Consider the following 21880-nt stretch of genomic DNA (forward strand, 5'->3'; position numbering starts at 1 on the left):
TTCATTGAAAAATATTTATTGAGCATGTACTATGTCCCACAATTTACCTGGAAGACGTCTGCACACTGCAGCGCCATGCAGAACCTGTCACATGCATTGCTGCCGCCAGCCCCTGCGCCAAGCCACAGCTACTCAGCGTCTGCCTTATGCAGAGCCAGGCATAGCTCTGCACCCCACACTCTGCAGGAGTGGCTGAGCGAGGGCAGCAAGGACACCACAGACACGAGGCGTGAACGTCACGGTCACAGAAACAGAGGCTGACATGCGTACGTCTGAGGAGTCTAAAACTACACCTAGCTGGGAACATAGCCGCCACAACCACCACGGGCAGCACTGTCGGCACCACGGGGTGAACACCTGCAGACACAGCCTACACTAGCGGGACACCACTGGGGTCAAACCCAAGCACTTGTCTGGGGAGGGGTTATGGGGGGGCCCTGACATCACCTGTCAGGTGGGGAGGGGTCAGTGTGGAGCAAATGTGCACAGACTGTACAGCAGGTGTATGGGAGGCCAGGTGCACCATCATCCCCCAAGATGCGCACCATGCCTCCCAAGAAGAACTCAACCGTCATCTCCAGATGGGAAAGACTTTCTCTCCAACCTGAAAAAGAAAACAAATCAGTGAAATCATTTATTTTTGATTAACACATAGTATCTCCTAACAATTTGTCCCTGGACAACAGAACGGAACTCCACATAGACAGTGAAATGAACATGTAAACTGAACATAAAGTAAAGAGGAACCATGGGGTCATTTTTTCTTTCTCTCCCATGTTATCTTTGACTCCAGAAATGAGAGTCCCATTTTCAAGTAGCCTCTGAGACCTGTGGCCTGACACCACCAGTGTTTCTCCATCACTCTCGATCACACGTTGTGAGAAGGCCTGGCTCCACTTGGCCTTGTCTGCCCTGGCTTTTTGGAAAAGTTGGTGGTCTCCTCTCACTGACCTGTGTCACCTGAAAAAAATGACTTACTTTCTGAACTTGCAACTTCCTAGTCAGGAAAAGGAGAAACAGAGCTAGTAACAGTATCTGCTTCCTTTGTGGGGAATAAACAGTGATGTGAGAAAGGCATGGGCCTGGAGTCCTGCCAAGTGCCAGCAGCCCATGGTTATGGTGCTGTCTCCCTGAGGACCTGAACCCAAGGACAGGGCTTGCCACTGTATCTTACTTTTTGAGATGTGGGATCTTGTCTGGAAGTGACGGCCCAGCTCAGAGCAACGGACATGTGCCTTCTCCACACCGGATTTCTTTGCAATACAACGGAACCTGTGACCACATCTCCTGTGTGGACAGGGACTGGGTCGTCCATCATAAACAAGGTCTGCTTCCAGTGCGTGGTGCTGCAAGACAGGGCACGGTCACTTGCAAGGCTGTTCCAGCAGCCTTGACAGGGTCCTCGGGATGACCCAGTTCTGCTGTGCCCTGTGACCTCCTGGGATCCTGGCGACATGAGATTTGCTTTTTGGGCTAATCACAGAACAGAGACACCCCGGCCCCAGGTTCTAAACAGTCTTGATGCAACACACCAGTATCAAAGTCACAAGGAGGCAGACACACTGCTCTGATACAACATAGGGAACATTTTGGAGACGGCTCAGGTTCCAGGACAGCTCATCTGGATAGCCCACTGTATGGTGAGTCCAGGTTCATCCAGCCAGCCACACAGGGTCCCAGACTCCCCAGCCCAGAGGACAGGTGTCCACCCAGGGTCACTGTGTCCCTCTTCCTAGACTTCAGACACTTGGTCAAGCCACCGTACACATAACCAAACCAGTCCCCTGAGCAGTGACTTCTGTGAGAGGTGTGTTTAAAGTGAGCTAGACAGCTGCAATGACAGGAATCTTGGGCAGTGTCTGCCATCTCTAGCTCTTTGGACCTAACGTGCACGTGGCCACCGCTATCCAGTGGTCTTAGCCTGGGCTGTCCTCAGCCTCTGCTCATTCCTCAAACATCCTTTCTCTTCCTCTCCTGTTTTGGGAGTGGGGGTGAGAGGGCTCATTCATATGGCCTCCAACTTGCCCCGTCACCCAGTGAGAAGGCTGGACAGTACCAGGCCAGGCAAGGGTCTACACCATTTTCCCTCACCCTCTACAGCAGTGCCCATGCCCCATGCCAACGCCCCAACCCTGCCACATCTCACCACCACCCCATACCCCCTGGGGTCACTCACGGGTGCAGTGGACCCGTGCTGAGAACCTGCTGTGGCTGTCCCTCCTCCAGGCTCTGGAAGCGCACACTGAACCAGGCCGTGAAGCCGTGCAGGGTGCCGGCCTTTTGGATATCAAAGCGCAGCTCACCACGCATGGTCTGCACCCAAGCACAGGACAGCATGTTGAGGACACGGGGCCACAGATGGCCCCACTTACAGCCCAAAAAATCCTAACCCCAATCCCAACTTTTAAACCACTCTGGACCATGCAGACAGCCTTGAGCAATTCAGGTGCTGCCGCCTATGTCCACCCCAAACTCCTGTGCTGCTGGAAGCTGCATGCAAAGCACTGACTGGCCCTAACCCTAACCCTAACCACAAGAGAGACACCAGGAATTCTGTTACCAATGGTAACTAAAATCACTTGGAAGAATTTGTAATTCAATTACTACACCATGATAAACAGACTATAACATATGCAATCTTAAAGATGCCCAGAATATTAAATAATAAACCTAAAAATAACTGAGGACATTTAAAAAATTACATAAAATGTTGTAAAAAACATGGAAGAGAAAGTCAAGGTAGAACATAAAAAGAGAAAAAGTAGTAGCAAATGGAGTCTAAACTCACTTATTTGTATTATAAAATCATTCACCACATATACCCTGCCCTCACTGCAGGTCTGTGCTATGCCCAGCAGGTACCCAGTGACTCACACAAGACTGAGTGTCAGGAGGAAGCAGGCCACCCTCCTCTCACCTCTAGATCGGAGATCTGCACGGTTCTCATGTCCAACTGCAAAATGGTGCACGGTTCAGAGAGACAGTCTTCTGGCTTCAAGATGTGATTATACTTGGGCTTTGAAAAAAACTCCTTGATTGCTAAAGATCTGGTGGAAAGGCCAAAGTACAGGCTCAAGGTCGTTACAGAGACCTCAGGGTTTAAACCACCTGGCAGCAGTGGGAGCTGCAACAGCAGTGGGAGCTGCAACAGCAGTGCTCCTATCTGTGCCCTGGCCTTGAAGGAGCCCTGGGGACCAGGCCAACTGGCAGGGCCCACCCCAACTTCAGCCTTGCTGAGAGTCTCCAGGACAGTCCCCTATAGCTGACCAGTCACGCTTTCATGACATAGGTGGAGATCTGAGCACCTGGATGCCAATGATCACATGAGCAAGAAGATGGGTGCTGCCTGTGTTTGCTTCAACTTTTGAATCTTTATCTTGAGGTATCTTTTGTGGAATGCCCCGGTTATGTACCACAGAAATGTTTTTAAAACTATGCATAGTAGTAACTTCTGAAATAGCAAAGTAAATATTTTAATAAAGATTATATGTACATATTTCTAATGATAACGATAATTATGGATTTGTAAGAAACTGAGAAATAGAGAAGTATAAAGAAAAAATTTTAATTTTCTGCACTACTGCCTTATCACTTTGGTAATCAGCTTTTCTTCCCATACACATTAATGTATACTTAGGCAAAATAGGATCCATTGAGTATAAATGGTTTGATCAGGCATCTTTACTACCTCCTAGTTTCTAATTCCATTAATATTCCTAAAAATCTGTGTTGTTTTAAAACAAAATCAATATTTTTAAAAAACATCTGCAGACCCTCCATCAGATAGTTAGCTCTGTGCCTAGGACCACTACTTGTTTCCCAAGTTTTCCAGGCACCATGCAAGTGGGAGGCTCTGGCAGTGACTGGAAGTGGACATCCTGGTCCCTCTAACACCCTGGCCCCTTGCTCTACAGCCCTAGTCTCTAGCTCCATGGTCCCGGTCCCTAGTTCCGTGGTCCTGGTCCCTCACTCCACAGCTTCCCTCTGCATACTGCAGCACACAGATAGCTGCTGCCTGGTAAGCACAGGGGATTTTAATCTTTGCTCGTATGGTAGGCAAAAAGTGCATTTATTTTCATTTTAATTACAAATAACAATTATTCAAGTATTTATTGGTAATTGTATTGATTTTTGCTTCCTGCTTGTTCAAGTGATTGGCTAAAATCTCATGCAGATATTTGCGTTTTTCTAATGGATTCTAAGACTGGTCAGCAAGGATCTCTCCCTAATTAGTTACTGTTTTATGACTGAGGTTTTGCTGATTTCTGGCACATTGATTCCATTCGACTTTATAAACTCTAATCCAGGGTCTCCAGGGTCTGTGTAGCCCTTGATTTCTGGTGATTTCCTCTCCAGCTAGGATCTGACACAGGCCCCAGAGATTCCTGCAGTGGAGGTTGCTCTCTAACACAAAACTCTTAAATCCATGAGGAACTAAGTTGTAGCATCTTGTGTGAGAGAAGGAAGGCCTAATCAATGTCCTGAGAATGTGTGACTCAGCCCTTGGCCCTCCTCACTTGGAAGCCACCTCTGTCCCCTGATTCCTTCCCAGGCCCTGCCTCTCTTTTCCTGCTCTGCCAGGGTATCATTACTCACTACAGCACCACACAGATTGTGACATCTGGCAGCAGAAGTGCCACCTAACCCTTCCAATCCCTTTTCCCACAGGAACTACAGGACCACATTGTAGGGGCATTCCTCTCTATTCTTTTTGGGATTCTGAGTGAGAGAGCAGTAATTCTTTTAACAGAGGAAGGTTTCACAACTTTATATTACTTTGTTCTTTTTTAAAAATTTTTTTTAATTAAAAGAAAAGAAAGAGTTGCAGCCTACTGCCCCCCTGCAGTGACATCAGGGCCTGGGGTGATCAGTCCCTCACTGCAGGACCTGGAGTTTCTGTACTTTCTAGTGAGTGGGCCCCCGCCCCCCCACTTTCCTAAGCTCCACACTGCTCTCAGAAGGGGAAGGAGCTGGCTCACCACACTTTCCCAGCAGAACAGCTTAAAAGGCTAATGCCTCATCAGGAAATCACTTGTGATAGATTACCCGGCTCAAATGTACAGGTGTGTCCACTAGGGTCAACTGTACAGGTGTGTCCACTAGTCTCAACGACTTTGGAGTATTCCTTCCTTTGCAAAACACCAAAACCAGCACCAACACATTGCCTGACGATCATTAAAAATTTACAGTTCTTATTAGGAATAAACATTTGTGTTTTAGGGTTGGATGTGGTGGCTCACAACTGTACTCCCAGCTACTTGGGAGACAGAGATCAGGAGGATCAATAATCAAGGTCAGTCACAGCAAAAACTTAGTGAGGCCTCATCTCAACCAACAAAGCATAATGAAGGCACCTGTAATCCCAGATATGTGGGAAGCATAGGTAGGAAGAACAAGGTCCAATGCAGGGTCCAGGCAAAAAAATGCAAGACACTATCTGAAAAATAAGTAAAGCAAAAAGGGCTGGAGGCATGGCTCAACTAGTAGAGGGCCTGCCTCCCAAGCACAAGGCCCTGAGGTCAAACCACACTACCACAAAAAAAAAAAAAAAGTTTTACTTCAACACTGCATACATTTATACATTTTTTTGTCCTCATTTTTAAACATGACATTCTCATAACATTTGGGAATGTTGATTGAAAGAGTGGATCCCACCTCTTCTATAAATAAACCTGCAAAATTCTGAGGCTCTGGGAGTTTGGCTAAAGGCCCGTTCTACAGGAGAGCCTAGTTGGGGAAGAGGGACTCCTAGGCTTCAGGGTCTGCCCAGGGCAGCCCAGTTCCCTGGGGGGATTGTACCCTATGTTCTTCTCATACTGTTTATTCCCTCCACAGAGTAGCCATCTTAGTAATCAGTTAAGCAGGCCAGAGAGGGCAGAGGAAGATGTGATGGGGAAAATCTTCACTAGGTTCCCTAGGTCACTGTGTGTATGAGAGACGACTTTCTCAAAATGAGAGCAATTGTGCTTCCCAGAGGATTAACCATACTGCCTCTAGAGGCAGAGATACCTATAGAACTGTGAAGGCCATTCAGCCAGTCCCCACACCATCCCTCCTGCAGAGCCTGGCAGACCATGCCCATGTGTCTGGCGTCACACTTACTTGAGCGCACTGAGATTGAACTCGTAGGCATTGTCCCAGAAGAGCACCTTGCTGTGGTAGTCCTTGTCCGCGCTGCAGGGCACCAGGTACAGTGCAGCCGTAGTTGGCCAGATGACCCCATCCTCCTTCAGCCATGTGTCCCGGGCATACAGGATGGACTCGATCATGAACTCAAACTGTACAGGAAGAAAAGATACACAGGAACAAGTCACTAGGTCTCATCACATCATGGTCAGAATGATACAGCTAGTCAGACATCTCAGCAAGGTCATGGAATCACACATGAGCAGTGCAGGGTTACTGTGCACCCACAGAGCAAAGTCACACATGTGAGCCATGGCCCGGATGCAAGTCATGTCACTTTCTGTTGAACTGGGAGGTTCTCATGCTCACCCACCAGCACGTGGGAGGGAGTCCCACTGCTGCAGGGCTCTCACAAAATTAGCTGCCCTGCGGCATTCCCAGAATTTCTACAACCAGCAACATGTCATCAATGTTTACCTAACATTATTAACAATCCTTCTAAAACACAATTTTAATGATATGAATTACCATTAATTGTTTCTATTATTTGCAATTTCCTTCCATTTGGATAAAATGGATAGAATGTTGTCATGAACATTTTTTGAGTTGTTTTTGACAGGACTGAGGTTTGAACTCCCTTGAATCACGCCCCCAGCTCTTTTTTTTCTTTTGATCCAGGTTCTGGCTATGGAGCCAAAGCTCTCCTCAAATTCCTAATTTTCCTGCCTCAACCTACTGAGTGCTGGGATTATAAGCACGTCATGAACATGGGCAGAGGAGGTGGTAATGGTAGCTGAACTCAGGGCTTGGCGCTTGCTAGGCAGGAGCCATGCCTCCGGTCCTTGCTTTGGGTATTTTTGAGATAGGGTATTGCTTTATGCTTAGGCTGGATCATGGCTGAGATGACAGGTATGAGCCACCACACCCAACTTTTATTGGCTGAAATGTGGTCTTTCAAACTTTTTGCCTAGGGTGGCTTCAAAATGCAATCCTCCCAATCTCTACCAACAGAGCAGTTAGGATTACAGGCTTGAACAACTGCATCCAACCTGTCATGAGCATTTTTAAACACAGATTTCTGTACAAATCTAATTGTTTTCCTTGTGGCCAGAAAAGCCCTGGACAGCCCACAGGCAGATCCCATCATACCCTCCTACGGCCTGCTGCAGGGCCCAGCCTTATAACTATCACTGTTGAAGACCCCGACCTCCCCCAGACACCTCCAGACACTAACCTCTCCCAGGCCCCGACCTCCCCCAGACACTCACCTCCCCCAGGCCCTGATGTCCCCCAGACACCACCTTCTCCAGGCTCTGACTGCTCTCCTAGACTCAGCATGTGGCTATAAACGAAGTTCCATCACAGCCTCATTCTGATTCACAGGATGCAGGGCCATGTCTTCCTGATCAAAGAGTTGGTAGGAACCTGGATCCACTCCCCTGGACCTCCGGACGTCTCCTCCTCCTCGCCTCCCTTGCTTCTCATGTCTGCCAGCTCATCAGAGCTGGACCCACCAGCAGCCATGCCTCCCCCACTGAGCAAGCACCACACAGGGCCAAGTGTCCACACAGGCTCATTTTTGGTCTGTCCTCTTTTCATCCCCACAGCTGGCACAGCAGCAGGAACTGAAAGAATTTACAGTGGTCTTGGGGGCTAAGACTGACAGCTACTTCATGGATACAAGGCATAGTCCCTTTTCCTGTGTCTTCCTACAAACCCACAAATGTTATTGATAAGCCACCATATATCCTAAGCCTACCAACACTTACTTGCTGACAACCTAACTCCAAAGGCCTAAAGTCCTCTGTTGGTATTTTCCTCAATCTGTGCACCCATAAGCCACTGGGCAACACTCAACAGCCACTTATATTGGAAGCATGAGTTACGTTCTATTCCCTTTCACCCAGGTGTAATTTTTCTACAGAGATTAAATTTCAGGCTAATGTACTACACTAAATGTGCAAAAGTGGGCTGGGTGGACAGTGTGCTCTCCCCTTCTCCCCACATATACAGTCCTCCAAGCTGGCAGGGTAAGTGACAAGGTATATGCAGGGTAACCAGGTCAATCCACCTCCACCTGTGAGTGAGGCCCAGGGAGCATGACAGCCATGCACACGAGTGAGGCACAGGAGGGTTTCATAGATGCTGTGATATTTGAGCAGCAGCTCAAATATCTAAGGCAAGTGGTGCCATAGAGACAAAGACACTGCTGACTGAAGAAACAGCCTCTTCATAAGGCTGGACTTCCCCAGTATTGGGAGGAGAATCATTCTTAAATTGAAGAAAATCAAATTTAAATCATTCTTAAATTTCACACAAAGTTACTTTTTTATGATCAGTTAAAAATTCAAGGCACTAGGTCAGTGTTCATACAAGAAATTAATTACACTTTGCCTTAGGAAAAAAGTCAAAATTAATCATGATTTTTGAAGATTCTAGAGACAGGCCCAGGGTGCCAGGTCTAGAAGCACCGAGGCCCCACTAACCCAAGTCAGTCACAGGCCTGGCCTTACCAGCAGGCAGGTCCCCATCCACTCAGACACCAGCACATCCACCTTCTCAGGCAGCACCACATCCTCCACCTTCTGCTGGAACACGGTAATGGTGTCAGCAAAGCCGTTCTGCAGGACTAGCTGGCCTGTGTGTTGTGCCATCTCGCTGGCCTCCACAGCATACACCTGCAGCAGCAAGGACACCATCAACCACATCTCAACACTGCAGCAGCCTGTGGCCTCTACTCTCCTTAGTCAGTCAATATTAGGAACGATGACAAAAGAATGCACAGGCCAAGCCACACGGCACCCTCATGACCTTGGATGGCACCCCAACGAAGGTGCTGTCACTGATCCTGCTTCCTTTCTGCACCTTCTGCACATGATGTAGGTGAGGCTGTAGGTAAACAGAGCCTCACCCCTCAGATGGCTTCCACACACAGTAAGCACTACCTGTAACCACACAGCAGACACCTAGCACCACCAAGCAACAGGTCTATTATAACCTGTGGCTTGGGAAAACCAGATCCCAGTTCTCAGGGGAGGGTCTGGAGAAGGGCCTGAGTGTTAGCTCTGGCCCAGACCCTGACCTGGCAGCATCTGGGTACAGTGATCACTGCACTGTAAACCAGTATGTTGTCCACTGTGTCCAGCTGTCATGAGGCCACAGTGCAGCTCAGCAGAGACATGCATTCAAGGGGAAGAAAGAAGGCACCAGGGAGTGAGAGGCCTGTGCTGGGGTGATGCATGGACATGCCTTTTTCTATACTGAATTGAAAGAACACCTGATGCTCACAGCCAGTAAAGAGCATCACAGCCTAGGCCACAGCTGGCCAGCTGCTTGATTCCCCAACAAGAGCCTCGCTCATGAGGACACACTGAGGCCAAGAAGTCATCCCGAGAGCCAGAAGTGCAGCAGCCACCTGGCACCCAGACACTACATCAGACATAGATGCTGCAGCCTGACTCACCGCCTTGGGCCGTGCGTGATGCGCACAGAAAAGGCTGATGATCCCAGTCCCGCAGCCCACATCCAGGATGACCTTGTCCTTCAAGGACTCCTTGTTCTGCAGGATGACACTGTGGTATTTTGTTGTCCGAGGTTGGTCTGCCAACATTTCCAAATGAAGTTTCTAGACAAAACACATCAAGAATTACCACAAGGGCCTGCGGCTATGCAAAGGTGTGGACTGCAGAGGAGGGTCAGGGCCACAGCTCACACCCCAACCTCACTCTAAAAGTATAAGCAACAAATAGATTTAAAAGTGAAACGATAAAACAAGCCAGTGAGAGTGGACAGTGAAGGAAAGAAACAGTTTTTGAAATCTTTCCAGTTTAGTACAGCGCCACCTGCAGCTTTTCCCTGAGAAAAGCACAGTGAGTAGAGAACAGGTGTGGACCACTCAGACATCCATCCCCCTTCTTCTTTCAGGGGAGGATAGACCCATGCATCTCCACAAGGCATCCCCACGAGGTATCCGAGAGAAAACACTGAACACATCACAGAAGAGATGCATGCGGGGAGGGCGGGGCAACAGGGGCCCCACAGGCCTCTTCACGCATTAGTTTGTCTCTTAGTTGCTTGCAAGGGCCAAGACCATAGCTTGGTGGAAGTAAAGCCCTCTCTGGCTCCAGACATGTCCTGAGGTAGGAAAACACCTGATCCCAAGGAAGCAGAGAAAGGTCCCTTCAGGGACTGGCAGAGCCCTAGCCTGCAGAAGATGGCACCACCTAGCGGGCTCATGCTATGAAACCAGCTGAAAAGCCACTGGGGAGAGACCACAGCCAGGAGGGTAAGGCAGAGGTCTGGACGCTCTCACAAGACACTGCTATAGAATGGAAACAAAGGACTGGACCCTACCTCACCTACAAGAAACCCACGTTAAATATAAAGACACGCAGGGGAAACACAAAAGAATGGAAAAGGTGTATCATGCTAACACCAATCGGGGAGAGTTGGAGCTGTCGCATGGGCACCAGACAAGACATTTCAGAGCAAAAAATGTTCCAGAAATGAAGAGTCAGTTCACAGCAACAAAGGAGTCAATTCATCAAAAGGGCATCAAATTCTCAATATTTTTGTAGCTAATAGCAAAGCTCCAAAATACACAGAGCAAAACTAACAGAAACAGATAGACTTGTGGTTAGGTCAGAGCTCCTAATGCCCTTCTTTCAGTAGCTGGCCAGTAGACAGAACCCCAGGAAGCCATGGAAACCTACATACAACCATGTATAGGGGTCTCCTCCCAGCCATCAACCAACACAGAACCAAAATGGCCAGGAGTAAACTTGACAAGAAAGTGTATGACATGGTAAAAGGCCTGTGCACCACAAAGGGGGTCAACACCAGAGATACCACTTGTCCCTAACCACTTATCAACCCAGGCAGTACCAATCTGCCATGGGGGCAGCACAAATGACGATGAACGACTCCAAAGCCACAGCACCTGAGGCTGCTACAACAGTGCTGAGGGAGATGCACAACCACACAGAAGGTTCCAGAAACATCCCAGCCTTTTCCCACAGCCAGAACTGGGACACGGGGTATTTGTGGGAGACTACAGCCGAAGATTGCCTTATTCTTCACAAGCCAACTCCACACTGCCGCAAGTGTTTTGCTGTTTAAAACAAAATCATTAACCGTTCTAACAGAGCACAAGCACTGTTGCATTGCTGAGGGAAAGTTCAGTGCCAGCACCATCTGTTGGGAGGGGGGATGACTGCAGACTTTGGCAGTCATTGTGTACCTTTCCTTAATGGGCTGAAAGCTCTAACATTGTACATACATAGTGATTTTTACTTTAACATTTTAAATTTTGAAACACAGTTTATTAAGCCAAGTATCTTGGCTCACACAAGTAGTCCCAGCTCCTTGGGAGGCAGAGATCTGGAGGATTGTGGTTTAAGGCCAGCCCAGGCAAAAGTTCACGAGACCCCCATCTCAATCAATAAAAGGTGGGTGTGTCAGAGCACATCTGTCATTCCAGCTACATGGGGAGCATAAATTAATAGTCCAGACTGGCCCCAGCATAAATGTGAGACCCTATTCAAAAAACATCTAAAGCAAAGAGGGCTAGGAGCATGACTCAAATGGTAAAGCACCTGCCTTCCAAGCACAAGGATCAAAGTTCAAACCCCAATACCACAAAAAAAGAAAAAAAGAAAGCATACCTAGAGGAAAGTACATTGAGATTACTAGTACAACACAGCAAACCCATGTGACCCAGAACATGCACACAAACCTTCCCACTCCAGTCACAGGCCCACCTCAGACAGGGACCTCCATCTCATTTCAGGAGCACCTGCTCCCTGCTCTTGGTTTTATCACTTACATTACATTTGCATATAATACCTCTTAACTTTATGTAACTGAATCAGACACTGTGGCCCATGTCTTCCTTCCTTCACTCAACATCTCTTCTGTAACGTTCACCTTCCATGTAGCTATTATTTTTAAACAAAGGTCACCACCTGGGCCATAGGATTGTAGGCCTTCCTTTACAGCAGGATAATAAAGACTAATAAACTGGCTGTTTAGCAGTATTACCACTCATTTGTTTCAATTTTAAGTAAAATTCATTACTTTTTAAACATAGAGAAGTTCAAAATTCTTAATCAAATAATCTCCCTGACCTGGCTCAGCAAGAAACAGCTTACAGGTCAAATTGACCCCAACACCTCGTTTTGTATGGCTTCCAAACTAAGAATGACTTCTACATTTTTAAACTTTTTTAATCAAAAGAAAAAGATTTTGTGATATATAAAAGCCAAGTAAAGTTCAGATTTTAGTGTACAAGACTGGGGGAATGGCTCAAGTGGTGAAGTGTGAGGCCTGAGTTCTAACAGTAGTAAGGAGCAGGGACAGATTAAGTCTTCATAAATAAATCTACTGCAACAAGAGCATGCTCAGGCCACGTGCGGTGCATGGCTGTCTTCGCTTCACAATGGCAGAGCTGAGCAATAAAGACCTCAGGGCTGCTCGGCCAATGAGGAGGTCTGCAGCCTTCCCTAAACACCAGGAGAACTGCCAGCTGTAAGGGAGATTTGGAAAGCAATACCAGAGTTCCATAGCTGCCAAAGTATTCCTCATCTTGCCAGGTATCCTCAGGATCGTACTCTTCCATCTGCCTCCCGACATGGTTCGCAGGTATGTATCCACAGCAGCCTGCACGCTCACCCCACCACCAGTCAGCTGTGGTTTGCCTCAGGATAAGAATTTTTTCTCCTCTCAAAAAACTGAGCTGGAAAACAAGAAGCAAAACAGTTGGAAGTTAGGACTCAATAGAGATCCCAGTAACTGAGAACTCATCAGTGATTTACTGAGTGGTAAATCCCCATCACTGGTGACCAAACCAGACTTCAGGAGTCAGCCTGTGATTACAGCAACTGACAACTTTACGAACTTGACAGCAGGATTTGGACTGTGATGAAGCATCCATCTGAAAGGGCTGCACAGCCTAGGGGGCACTTTTTAAAAGAAAGAGTAAATATTTTCAAATGACACAGGACAAAACTCATCAGCAGCCCTCCACCACACAGCTATGTAGTGGCTGTTAGCTCATGGGGTCCTGTTACACTTGAGTAGACACTTTCATTGACACCTTTTGCTTTCCTAACCTGGAGGGTTCTACAGCAAGGTCTCCAAGGCAGACATGAGAAGGTGCTTATTCCACTGGCTGGGCTGAGGACTGGGTCCTCATCCAGGCACTTTTGCCTCCTGCTGGGGAAGGTAGAATACAGGTCCTGTTGTCTAAACATCTGAACACTTCTTTACTTTGGTGTGACATTGCAAAATGGACATCTAATTTTGTCATCAAACATTTTAAATTTGTAAGTCACAGGCTGCAAAGTGTGGCTACCTGAGTCTCATCGGTGGCAGCATAGTCTGCGATGGCCACAAACTCCTCAGGCTGTGGCTGTGACTGCACACCCTCCTGCAGGAGCTGCACCTCGCTGCCATAGTCCATGGGCTCTTCCTCCTGCCCTCCGCCAAGAAGACACAGGACAACACTGTGAAGCTCTGTTCTCTCCTCTCCCCCTTCTCCCTCTTCCCTCCCTCCCTCCCTCCCTCCTCCACTCTTTCAGATAAAGACTGAACTTGGCCAAGTTTTTATTATGCAAATGTATTTACTAGAATAATTGAAGGCTATCACTTTCACTCCACCTTTACATTTCTAATGTAGGATGATTTGCGTCTTAAAAAGAATGTCAACAAAATAAATCAGAAAGGGGCCCTTTTAGGACCCTAATGCTTCCAGAGTGATAAATCAGCCAGTGAGAAAGACACCATTGGGTGTCAGGCTCTGGAGACCTCTTCACACCTGAGGATACAGCTGGGCCCAGAATCCCAAGTGAGGACAGCAAGGGCCTATAAAAGGTCCTGGAGACTTGGCATAAACCTCCACAGAAATCGACAGAGTCCCTGCCCTGTGCCCCAGTACCACCTTCTATCAGAACCAGTCTGGGAGATATGCACTGGAGGTGGCAAGCTACTCTCCAGTTCAATGAAGCAACCCTATCCCAACATGTATATCCTAAACAAAATTTTCTAAACATACAAGCAATTTATATTCACTTTAGGAAATGTGTGAAAGCACAACAGAACAAAGAAAATTAAAACACCCTATAACCTCATTCTCAGCTTAGAGACAATCAACACTTTGCTGTTCATCCTTTCAACATTTAAGTGCACATGACCACACACATAAAGCATTTGTTGGGTTCAAACTGCTACCCTATGACCTGTTTCTCACTTCCTAATTCTGATTTCCCCTCATTATTCAATATACTTCTGAACACATTTTTGATACCTGTGTATCAGAACTTATTTATCCAATCTCCTAGCTTCATACAGACCTTTTGCAGTGTTTTGTATTATAAATTATGTCAAGATGAAGTCTGTCACACATGAACCACTCTGCATTTCTTAGGATAAATTCATGAGCATGAAACTGAACCACCACCTAATGCCCTCAGGATGCCTCAGACGCCCTGGAGGCAGTGGCAGTGGTTTTTGTCACTTTCATCTCTGCCAATCGACAGTAAAAATTACTTTTGTTGCTTCAGTTTTCCTTTGTTGCGTAGTCAGGCATGTTTTTCTATGTACTTATTGGTTGTATATTAACTGTTCCTTTTTCCTGTTGCAGTAGCATAGCTTGGCAGTGTGTTCCCTCAGCTTGCTCTCCTCCCCATCCCTTCCTACTCCCTTCATCCCCTCCACCTCCCAGAGCGAGCAGTAGCGACCACCTGGTGTGTTCCCTTCTACCCTGGCTCCATGCTCACATCACACACACCTGTGTGTCTGCGTTCTCACTCACACAATGGATTCTTTTTTCTTTTGACATAGCTTTTTGTATAAAGAATACCTTAAGACCCCCTTTTATTTTTGTTTTTCTTACATAGTATCTTGTGGGAAACTCTTTTACTATGTTCAATGACTGCAATATTCTGTAGAATAGTGAATTCTACTTGATTCTTCAGCCATCCTCTACTGATTTGCTGTATTTTATACGCCATAAACAATGCTGCAACAAAAACTTGTGCACATGTATCCTTATGTGAAGACATTTTATTTCTATGGGACAGGCTGCCAGGCTTGAAGGATAAGTTCACTCATGTCAGCTTCTTCCCACATAGAATGTGGCACAGCAGTGGGCGGGGGGCTCTGTCTGCACTCTCAGTGGCCCCAGCATCATCCCTGCGTCCAGTGCAGGTGACCCATGTAAAGTGGCATCTCAGCTATTTAGTTTCAATTATTTGATTATCACATTTTCATGGTTTTTCTGGTTGTTTGGATCTGCTCTTCTGTAAAAGGCTTCTTTATTTTATTTGACTATTTGTCTCCTGCTTTTCAAACTGAAAGAACTCTTTGCATAATACAGATCTTATTTGCGATCTTGAACAAATGTTTCTCCAAATCTTTTTTCTAGTTATTTCATTTAGAACCAGCCGAAGCACAAAAATGAAAAAAAATGGGCACAGGGATGTAATGTGTGAAACAGTGGCAGGAAATCTGATGCCTAAGCACAGTCCCAAAATGAGAGGAGATGAGGCAGGAGAAATAACTACAGAAATAATGGTAGAAAATTTTCCAAAATTAACAGAAAATATCACAGATTTAAGTTTGCTAATCCCAGGTAGGACTAATACACAGAACTGAAAAGAAAAATGAAGGATGAGAAGAGTTCAAACGAAGCCAGCAAGAAGAGTCCACTGCCCTCGTTACAGTGAGAAGCGACTAGCTGCCTCCCATCAGCATCTGATTAAGAACAAAAGGTGACAAGAAAACTGCAAGTCTAAAACTCCTCAAGTTAATGTATTCTCAAAAACAAAGACAAAACATATTCTCACTCAAACCAAGGTTAACATAATTTCACATGACAACCCACACTAACTATGAAAACAAGTTGCCTACCTGGAAACTAAGAATGCAGGAAGACAGGAATGGGTGAAAGCATGGGGAGAAGCCAGAGACTTCTTGTGTTTTATCAGAAAGGACTGTGATTGTGAATCATCTACTCTTGGGCAATGACACAGGGAGAATTAAAATACATTGTAAGAGGACAAAAATGTGAGAGGTGGAAAATGGATATACACAATAAAATTGGAAAAAAAAAAGACTAGGATATGGTAACACATATTCTGCAATTTATTTAGAAGCCACTAACATAATAGAAAAGGTACAATTAAGCCAATAAAGGAGATAACATGAAATGTAAAAATGTTTTATTAATCCAAAAGAGGAAAGAATGGAAATGTACAAAGAAATGTGATAAATAGAAGACAACAGTCGATGTTAAACTGAATTATATCTTTCGTTACATTAAATGTTAATGGACTAAAATACTCCAATTAAAAGGCAGAAATTGTCCAACACCAAAAAAACCTTAGAGCTAGACCCAAGCAGCTCTTCATAAAAGAAATCCTTTAAATCTAAGGACCTAAACAACACACACACACACACACACACACACACACACACACACACACCATGCAAGCACTAACCCTAAGAAAGCTGGCACACCTAAATTAACATTAATTAGAATTTTAAAAAATACAAGTATTTATTAGCAGATACAGAAATCCTTCATAAAAACACCATTAATCTAAGAAACAATCTAAAATATAGCCTAAATATATGCAGACAATAATAAGGATTCAAATTAAGAGTGACAAAACCAAAAGGAAAGACAGGCAAGTCCACACCTAAACTCGTCCTCAGTAACTGGCAGAATACATAGACAAATGCCAGAAAAGAGAGTGGTCTGGACAATACTAATCACCCATTTGGCCTCAGTGATATTCACAGAACATTGTGCCCAGAAAGTACAGAAGGCATAGAGAACCCTCAGGAAAACGGCTCACTGAACAAGGCTATAAGCAGCCCTGTCAAAGGCACGTCATGCTCTCTAACCAAAGGTCCGCACATCAAACTAAGCAACTAAATGGTAGGTAAATTTCGGAAGTATTTCAAAAATCAAGCATGACAATTCCAAACAGTCCAGAAAATGTGTAATTACATTAAAAATATTCTAGTTATAATGAAAATACAGTGCATTTAAAAGTGTGAGATACAGAAAAAAATGTGATTAGAGGAAAAGTTACAGCTTTAAAGGCAAAAGTTAGAGAAGACTTAGTATCAGTAATTCAGGTTTCCATTTGAAGATGTTACAAGAAAGAAAATTAAATCCAAAAAGAATAGAATGAAGGAAAGCTGGGCCTGGTGGTTCATGCCTGTAATCTCAGCACTCAGGAGGCTGAGGCAGGAGGATCACGAGTTCAAGGCCAGCCTGGGCTACACAGTGAGAACCTGTTCCCCAAAATAAAACAACAACAGAAAGAATAGAATTAGTAGACATCAAATAGAAAACAAGAGAAACTCAACAAAGGCAAGATTGGTTCTTTAAAAAGATAAAGCCAACTCACTCTAAAAAGACTAATTAATGGAAAAAAGGGATGAAATACAGATTACCAGCATCTTCTGTAACATGGGGTGGATTTTACCAGGATTAGTGAAATACTACCAAGACTTACAAGTGATGAGAAAAATGAAAATAGCAAGATACCACTGTAACCCATCCAAATGACTGAAATTAGAGCCTAATGGTCTCAAGTATTATGAGGTATTATGATGGTCTTCTGCAGACCTATGACCTGGAATAAACAATTGCCATCCAGTAAATAACACACACAACCCTTCCATCTGCAACACCAGCAAGGGGCCTGTTCCCTCAGCACTTTAGGAGTCAGCGCTTACTGCAGTGCTGTGAGGTTGAAGACACTGCAACACCTAAGTGTCCAACAAAACGGAGACAGAATGTGTACACCTACTGCACAGTGGGAGGACTACACAGGCCTACATGTTCACATAACAGCTACAGAGGTCCCAGCAGTAGTAGGGCTGACTAGCACCACATACAGACAAGGCCAAATTCCCAAAAGTACAGCTGCAGTGACACAAAGTGATGTCACGTATGCAAACTTTAGAACGCACACACACTATATCATGCATCGTTCAATGGTGTCTTCAAGGCACAAATGTGTAAAGAGCATACAGAAGTACACACACCAACTTTGTAATTCACACTTGTGTTTGCTTCTGGAGAAAGAAAAAGGAATGGGTCTGAGTTTGGAGAACCATCCGGTCTTGTTACTTTACATGTGTGTTCTGGGGCAAATATGAGAGAAAATAGTCAACTCTGTAAGATGTGCACTTGGTACCTACAATATTATTCTGTAAGTGACCTAATATTTAAGTTTCTCAAAAGAAAAATAGGACATCTGTGGAATTAAAACATTGTGGCCAATTATAGGAAACAGATTAATGAAATAAGCCAGCTATAAATAAAATTCCTATATATAAAAACCCAGTTAGAGTAGAAAACCATTAGGATGAAAGGAAAGGGAAAAAATGCTAAGGCTAACATCACAGACATGAAAGTGTTTGATTTTTTAAAACATTTTTATTAGAATATTCAGTTGGTTAGTGTACATAATCAACACCTCCTTAAAATCTGACTTTCCTTTACTACTGAGTGAAACTCTGTTTACCATGCAGAAAGCAGTGTGAAAACATGGGTCTTTTCTAGCACCTAGCTGCCTTCAGCATCTTGCTGGCCCCATGTCTGGCACTTTACTAAAAGCCAAGAACCAGCTCAGGCCCAAAAAGTGTAACCTGGAGACCATGATGTGTGGGGCACCCTAAGGATTTTCCTAGAAGTGTTCACAATGCCAGCCAGCTTGGCACCTCATGCTTACAGACTTTCATTCCCCTGCCTTGCTGGTCCCTAAAATCAAGCATTCTTGAATGGTGTTGACAGCCACCCTTTGAGGGACAAGGAAAGCTGCATCACACCCGTGCACTGATGCTCAGCTCTCTGCCCTGTTCACTTTGGTTAAACACAGGTTCTTACGTACCAGGACCGAGATGACCTGCGATTCACTTCTGGGACAGTCACCTGGTGTCGCCATAGTTCTCTTAGGCTCTGCCTCATAACTGCTGCTTTTATTATTTCATTTCCCCTTCACATCTACTTTAAAACAGAGAAAGAAAAACACAAAATGCTTGTTATGCTGTTTCATAATTAAATTCACTTCACTTCTAAAGCCCACGATAAAGGTCCTCTACCAAATAACAGTAAAATGTGAAGAATGGGATAGAAATGGATTTTACTGTCACAATCTTTCAGAAGTTAAAAGCACTTAAAAATTATAAACTTCAAGCCGGGCACCAGTGGCTCACACCTGTAATCCTGGCTACTGGAGATGCAGAAATCAGGAGGATCACAGGGTACGGTTTAAAGCCAGCCCAGGGAAACAGCTCATGAGACCTATTGAAAGTATCCAACAGAAAAAAAGGCTGGTAGAGAGCCTGTGTAGCAAGTGTGAGGCCCGGAGTTCAAACTCCAGTACTGCAAAAAAAAAAAAAAGCCTTTCAGTTTCTGATAGGTCACAGTGTTGATTGACAACAATAAACCAGTATCAATTGCTTTTTGTGGAACTCCCGACAGCTTCAGTTACAATTAAAATTCCCTGCCAGAAGCCAGGCCTGGTGGTAAACGCCTGCAATCCTAGATACTCAGAAGGCAGAGTTAAGAGGATTGCAGTTCAAGGACAACCCCAGGTAAAAAATTACCAAGGCCCTCTCTCAACAAATAAACCAGGAATGGTAGCAATACCTGTGGCCCCAGCTACAAAGGAGGCAGAGGTAGGAGGATTAAGGTCTGAGGCAATCTCAGGCAAAAGCCTCTAGCTTTTCCCTATGTGAAACAAACTAAAGCAATTTCTAAAAAAAGGGCTAAAGGTGTGGCTCAAGTGGTAGAGGACTAAGCTCAAGGCCCTGAGTTCAACTCCCCCCACCATAGTAAAAAATGAAGATAAATAAAATTCCCTGCCTGGCACTTGTCTTTTTCTCGAAGAGGGGGGCGGGGGGGGGGGGCAGAATAACCCTATCCCACTCTGGGATGAATGTTTTCAATTACACAGCAATTCTTTGTTTAAAATGTATGCTTCCTTCTGAATCAAGATCAGATACTTATTTTTGTGATCACTGTAATTAGAAATATTTACTAATTTACATACATTACATCTTCGATGGGAAGCCTGGAGCCAGGGTAGGATGGGACTCCTGCGGGACAGGGACTGCACAGGACAATGCTGTGGGCGTGGCCCTGTGGACGTGGCCGGAAGGAGCCCTGCAGGGGGAGGTGGGCGTGGCCCTAGGAGGGCGTGGCCCTGGGACGTGGCTTTGAAGCTGGGGGTTTGAGCCCGGCGCTAGGGAAGAGGAGGGGGGAGCTGAAGAAGGGGCGGGGCACTAGGGAAAGGTAGGGCTGAGTGGGGCTCGGGGGAAGGGCGGAGTGACTGGGGGGTGAGGGACTAGGGAAGTGTGGAGGGGCGGGGAGCCGGGGTAGGGCGGGAGGGCTGCAGGGCTGGAGAAGGGGCGAGGGATTGGGGGCTGCGCGTCGGAGAAGGGGCGGGGTGAGGGAGTCGCCGAGCTCACGGTCAGCAGGCTGCATGGAACCGACGCCCGCAGAGAGGGTGCTCACAGGTCTCAAAAAGGGGCGGGGGCCTGAGTACGCCAGCAACGTACACGCATGATAAGGACTCCTAGCCAGCATATCCTGCCTCATCTGCGGCCCAGCCGCCTGAGATGGTCATCAAGAAACCTACCTCGGCCGCGTTCCTCCGCTGAATTCTACATCTACACCGCGGAGGGGCGAACGCTGCCTACCAGGAATCTGAGCCACCGCCCTCGACCCGCGCAGGCGCAGTGTGCGCAGGCCGGCCGAAGAGCAGGCCCCGCCCAGAGCTCGGTGTCCGGCGCAGGCGCAGGCGCAGTCCACACGCGCCTGCTGACGAAGCGAACCACTGCGCAGGTGCAAAGTGCACGGACCTGCCAAAGAGAAGCTTCAGCCCAGGGCCTGCCGCCCCGCACAGGTGCACTTCACGCCCACGCCTCCCACCCTCACAAGAGTAGTAACTCGGAGTCGTCTGGGCTCCGCCTCAAGGCTCGGGCGGGCGAGGGGGTTACCGGAAGAGGTCCGGCCGGCGAGGGGCTGGGGGGCTAGGCCGCCATTGGGGAGAGGCTGTCTCCGGGGAGGGGTTCGGGGATGGGTTCTCTTTGGGGCGGAGCAGGGAGGGGTCTTCTCCCGGGAGGGGCTGTCTCCGGGGAGGGACACGTGACGCAGGGGAGCAGCCTTTCGCTTGGACCCCGTGTGGTGACCGGCCACCTTCTCGTAGGCGAGGCCCCGGAAGAAAGGACTGCCACCCACGCGGGGAGCTCTGTGGGGCTGGGTGTGTAGACTGCAGCATGTCTGGTGTAGACAGCTGGTTCTAGCCGACAGCACCTGGTTCCACCGATGGCACAGATCTCCGAGCCCAGGGCAGCGGCTTTCTAGGCAGGAAGAGATGGACGGTCCAGTACCGACCTGCTAAGGTCACCGTCCCAGCTACAACTGGGCTGCTGGGGTTTGGTGTCATCTCTGCCCTCCTGCTTTCTCTGAAGGTCAGATAACCCAGTTTTGAACTGCGACTCTGAGCCAGCTCGAGGAAGCTTTGTGCTGTATCTCTATCCAGCAGTTTCACCTGCGGTGTTTGTCCTCGTGTCAACAGAAGCACAAAGAACAGGTGATATCCCTCCCCTCCCCGCCCCATCACAGTACCCCTGCTGAAGCCAAGGCCCACCACAGTCCCCAGACCCTGCAGATTCTTGGCGCTGGGGAGGACACACAGGCCCAGACAAGCCAGAGAAACCTTGATGCCAG

At 46.7% G+C, this 21880-nt stretch overlaps 1 protein-coding gene and 1 long non-coding RNA gene across 8 annotated transcripts in view; one reads left to right on the forward strand and one right to left on the reverse strand.

Annotated features, from left to right (window-relative positions):
• On the reverse strand, positions 1 to 20925 carry Prmt2 (protein arginine methyltransferase 2). Of its 5 annotated transcripts, none has more exons than XM_020182042.2 (11): positions 20787 to 20925; positions 19035 to 19147; positions 13478 to 13597; positions 12677 to 12859; positions 9590 to 9751; positions 8640 to 8804; positions 6103 to 6278; positions 2918 to 3047; positions 2177 to 2313; positions 1175 to 1346; positions 1 to 604 (listed from the first exon to the last, which is right to left on the reverse strand). In XM_020182042.2, exons 2-11 carry the CDS (start codon positions 19086 to 19088, stop codon positions 572 to 574), a joined length of 1332 nt encoding a protein of 443 aa, XP_020037631.2. In that variant the 5' UTR covers positions 19089 to 19147; positions 20787 to 20925; the 3' UTR covers positions 1 to 571. The 5 variants fall into 5 exon arrangements, with proteins under 5 accessions (XP_020037631.2, XP_073928553.1, XP_073928554.1 ...); XM_074072452.1 differs by having other exon boundaries at positions 19035 to 19150; positions 20787 to 20914; XM_074072453.1 differs by lacking the exon at positions 13478 to 13597.
• The window catches only part of LOC141423166 (uncharacterized), a 14414-nt gene continuing 13449 nt past the window's right edge, over positions 20916 to 21880 (forward strand). For all 3 annotated transcript variants that reach the window (XR_012447805.1, XR_012447806.1, XR_012447803.1), the window contains exons 1-2: positions 20916 to 21053; positions 21622 to 21743. This is a non-coding gene — a long non-coding RNA (uncharacterized lncRNA). The remainder of the gene's footprint in view (positions 21054 to 21621; positions 21744 to 21880) is intronic.

The sequence above is a fragment of the Castor canadensis genome, chromosome 5 (genome assembly GCF_047511655.1).
Source record: "Castor canadensis chromosome 5, mCasCan1.hap1v2, whole genome shotgun sequence".
Lineage (NCBI taxonomy): Eukaryota > Metazoa > Chordata > Mammalia > Rodentia > Castoridae > Castor > Castor canadensis.

What these genes read in the sequence shown, in the direction of transcription:
- Prmt2 (XM_020182042.2), bottom strand. Translation starts at nt 19,088, where the DNA reads ATGGCGACACCAGGTGACTGTCCCAGAAGTGAATCGCAGGTCATCTCG. An exon ending in TTGGCAGCTATGGAACTCTG is followed by an intron (nt 9,752 to 12,676) that starts GTATTGCTTTCC and finishes TGTTTTGTCTAG; the next exon opens with AAACTTCATTTGGAAATGTT. An exon ending in ATCACGCACGGCCCAAGGCG is followed by an intron (nt 8,805 to 9,589) that starts GTGAGTCAGGCT and finishes TTGCTGCTGCAG; the next exon opens with GTGTATGCTGTGGAGGCCAG.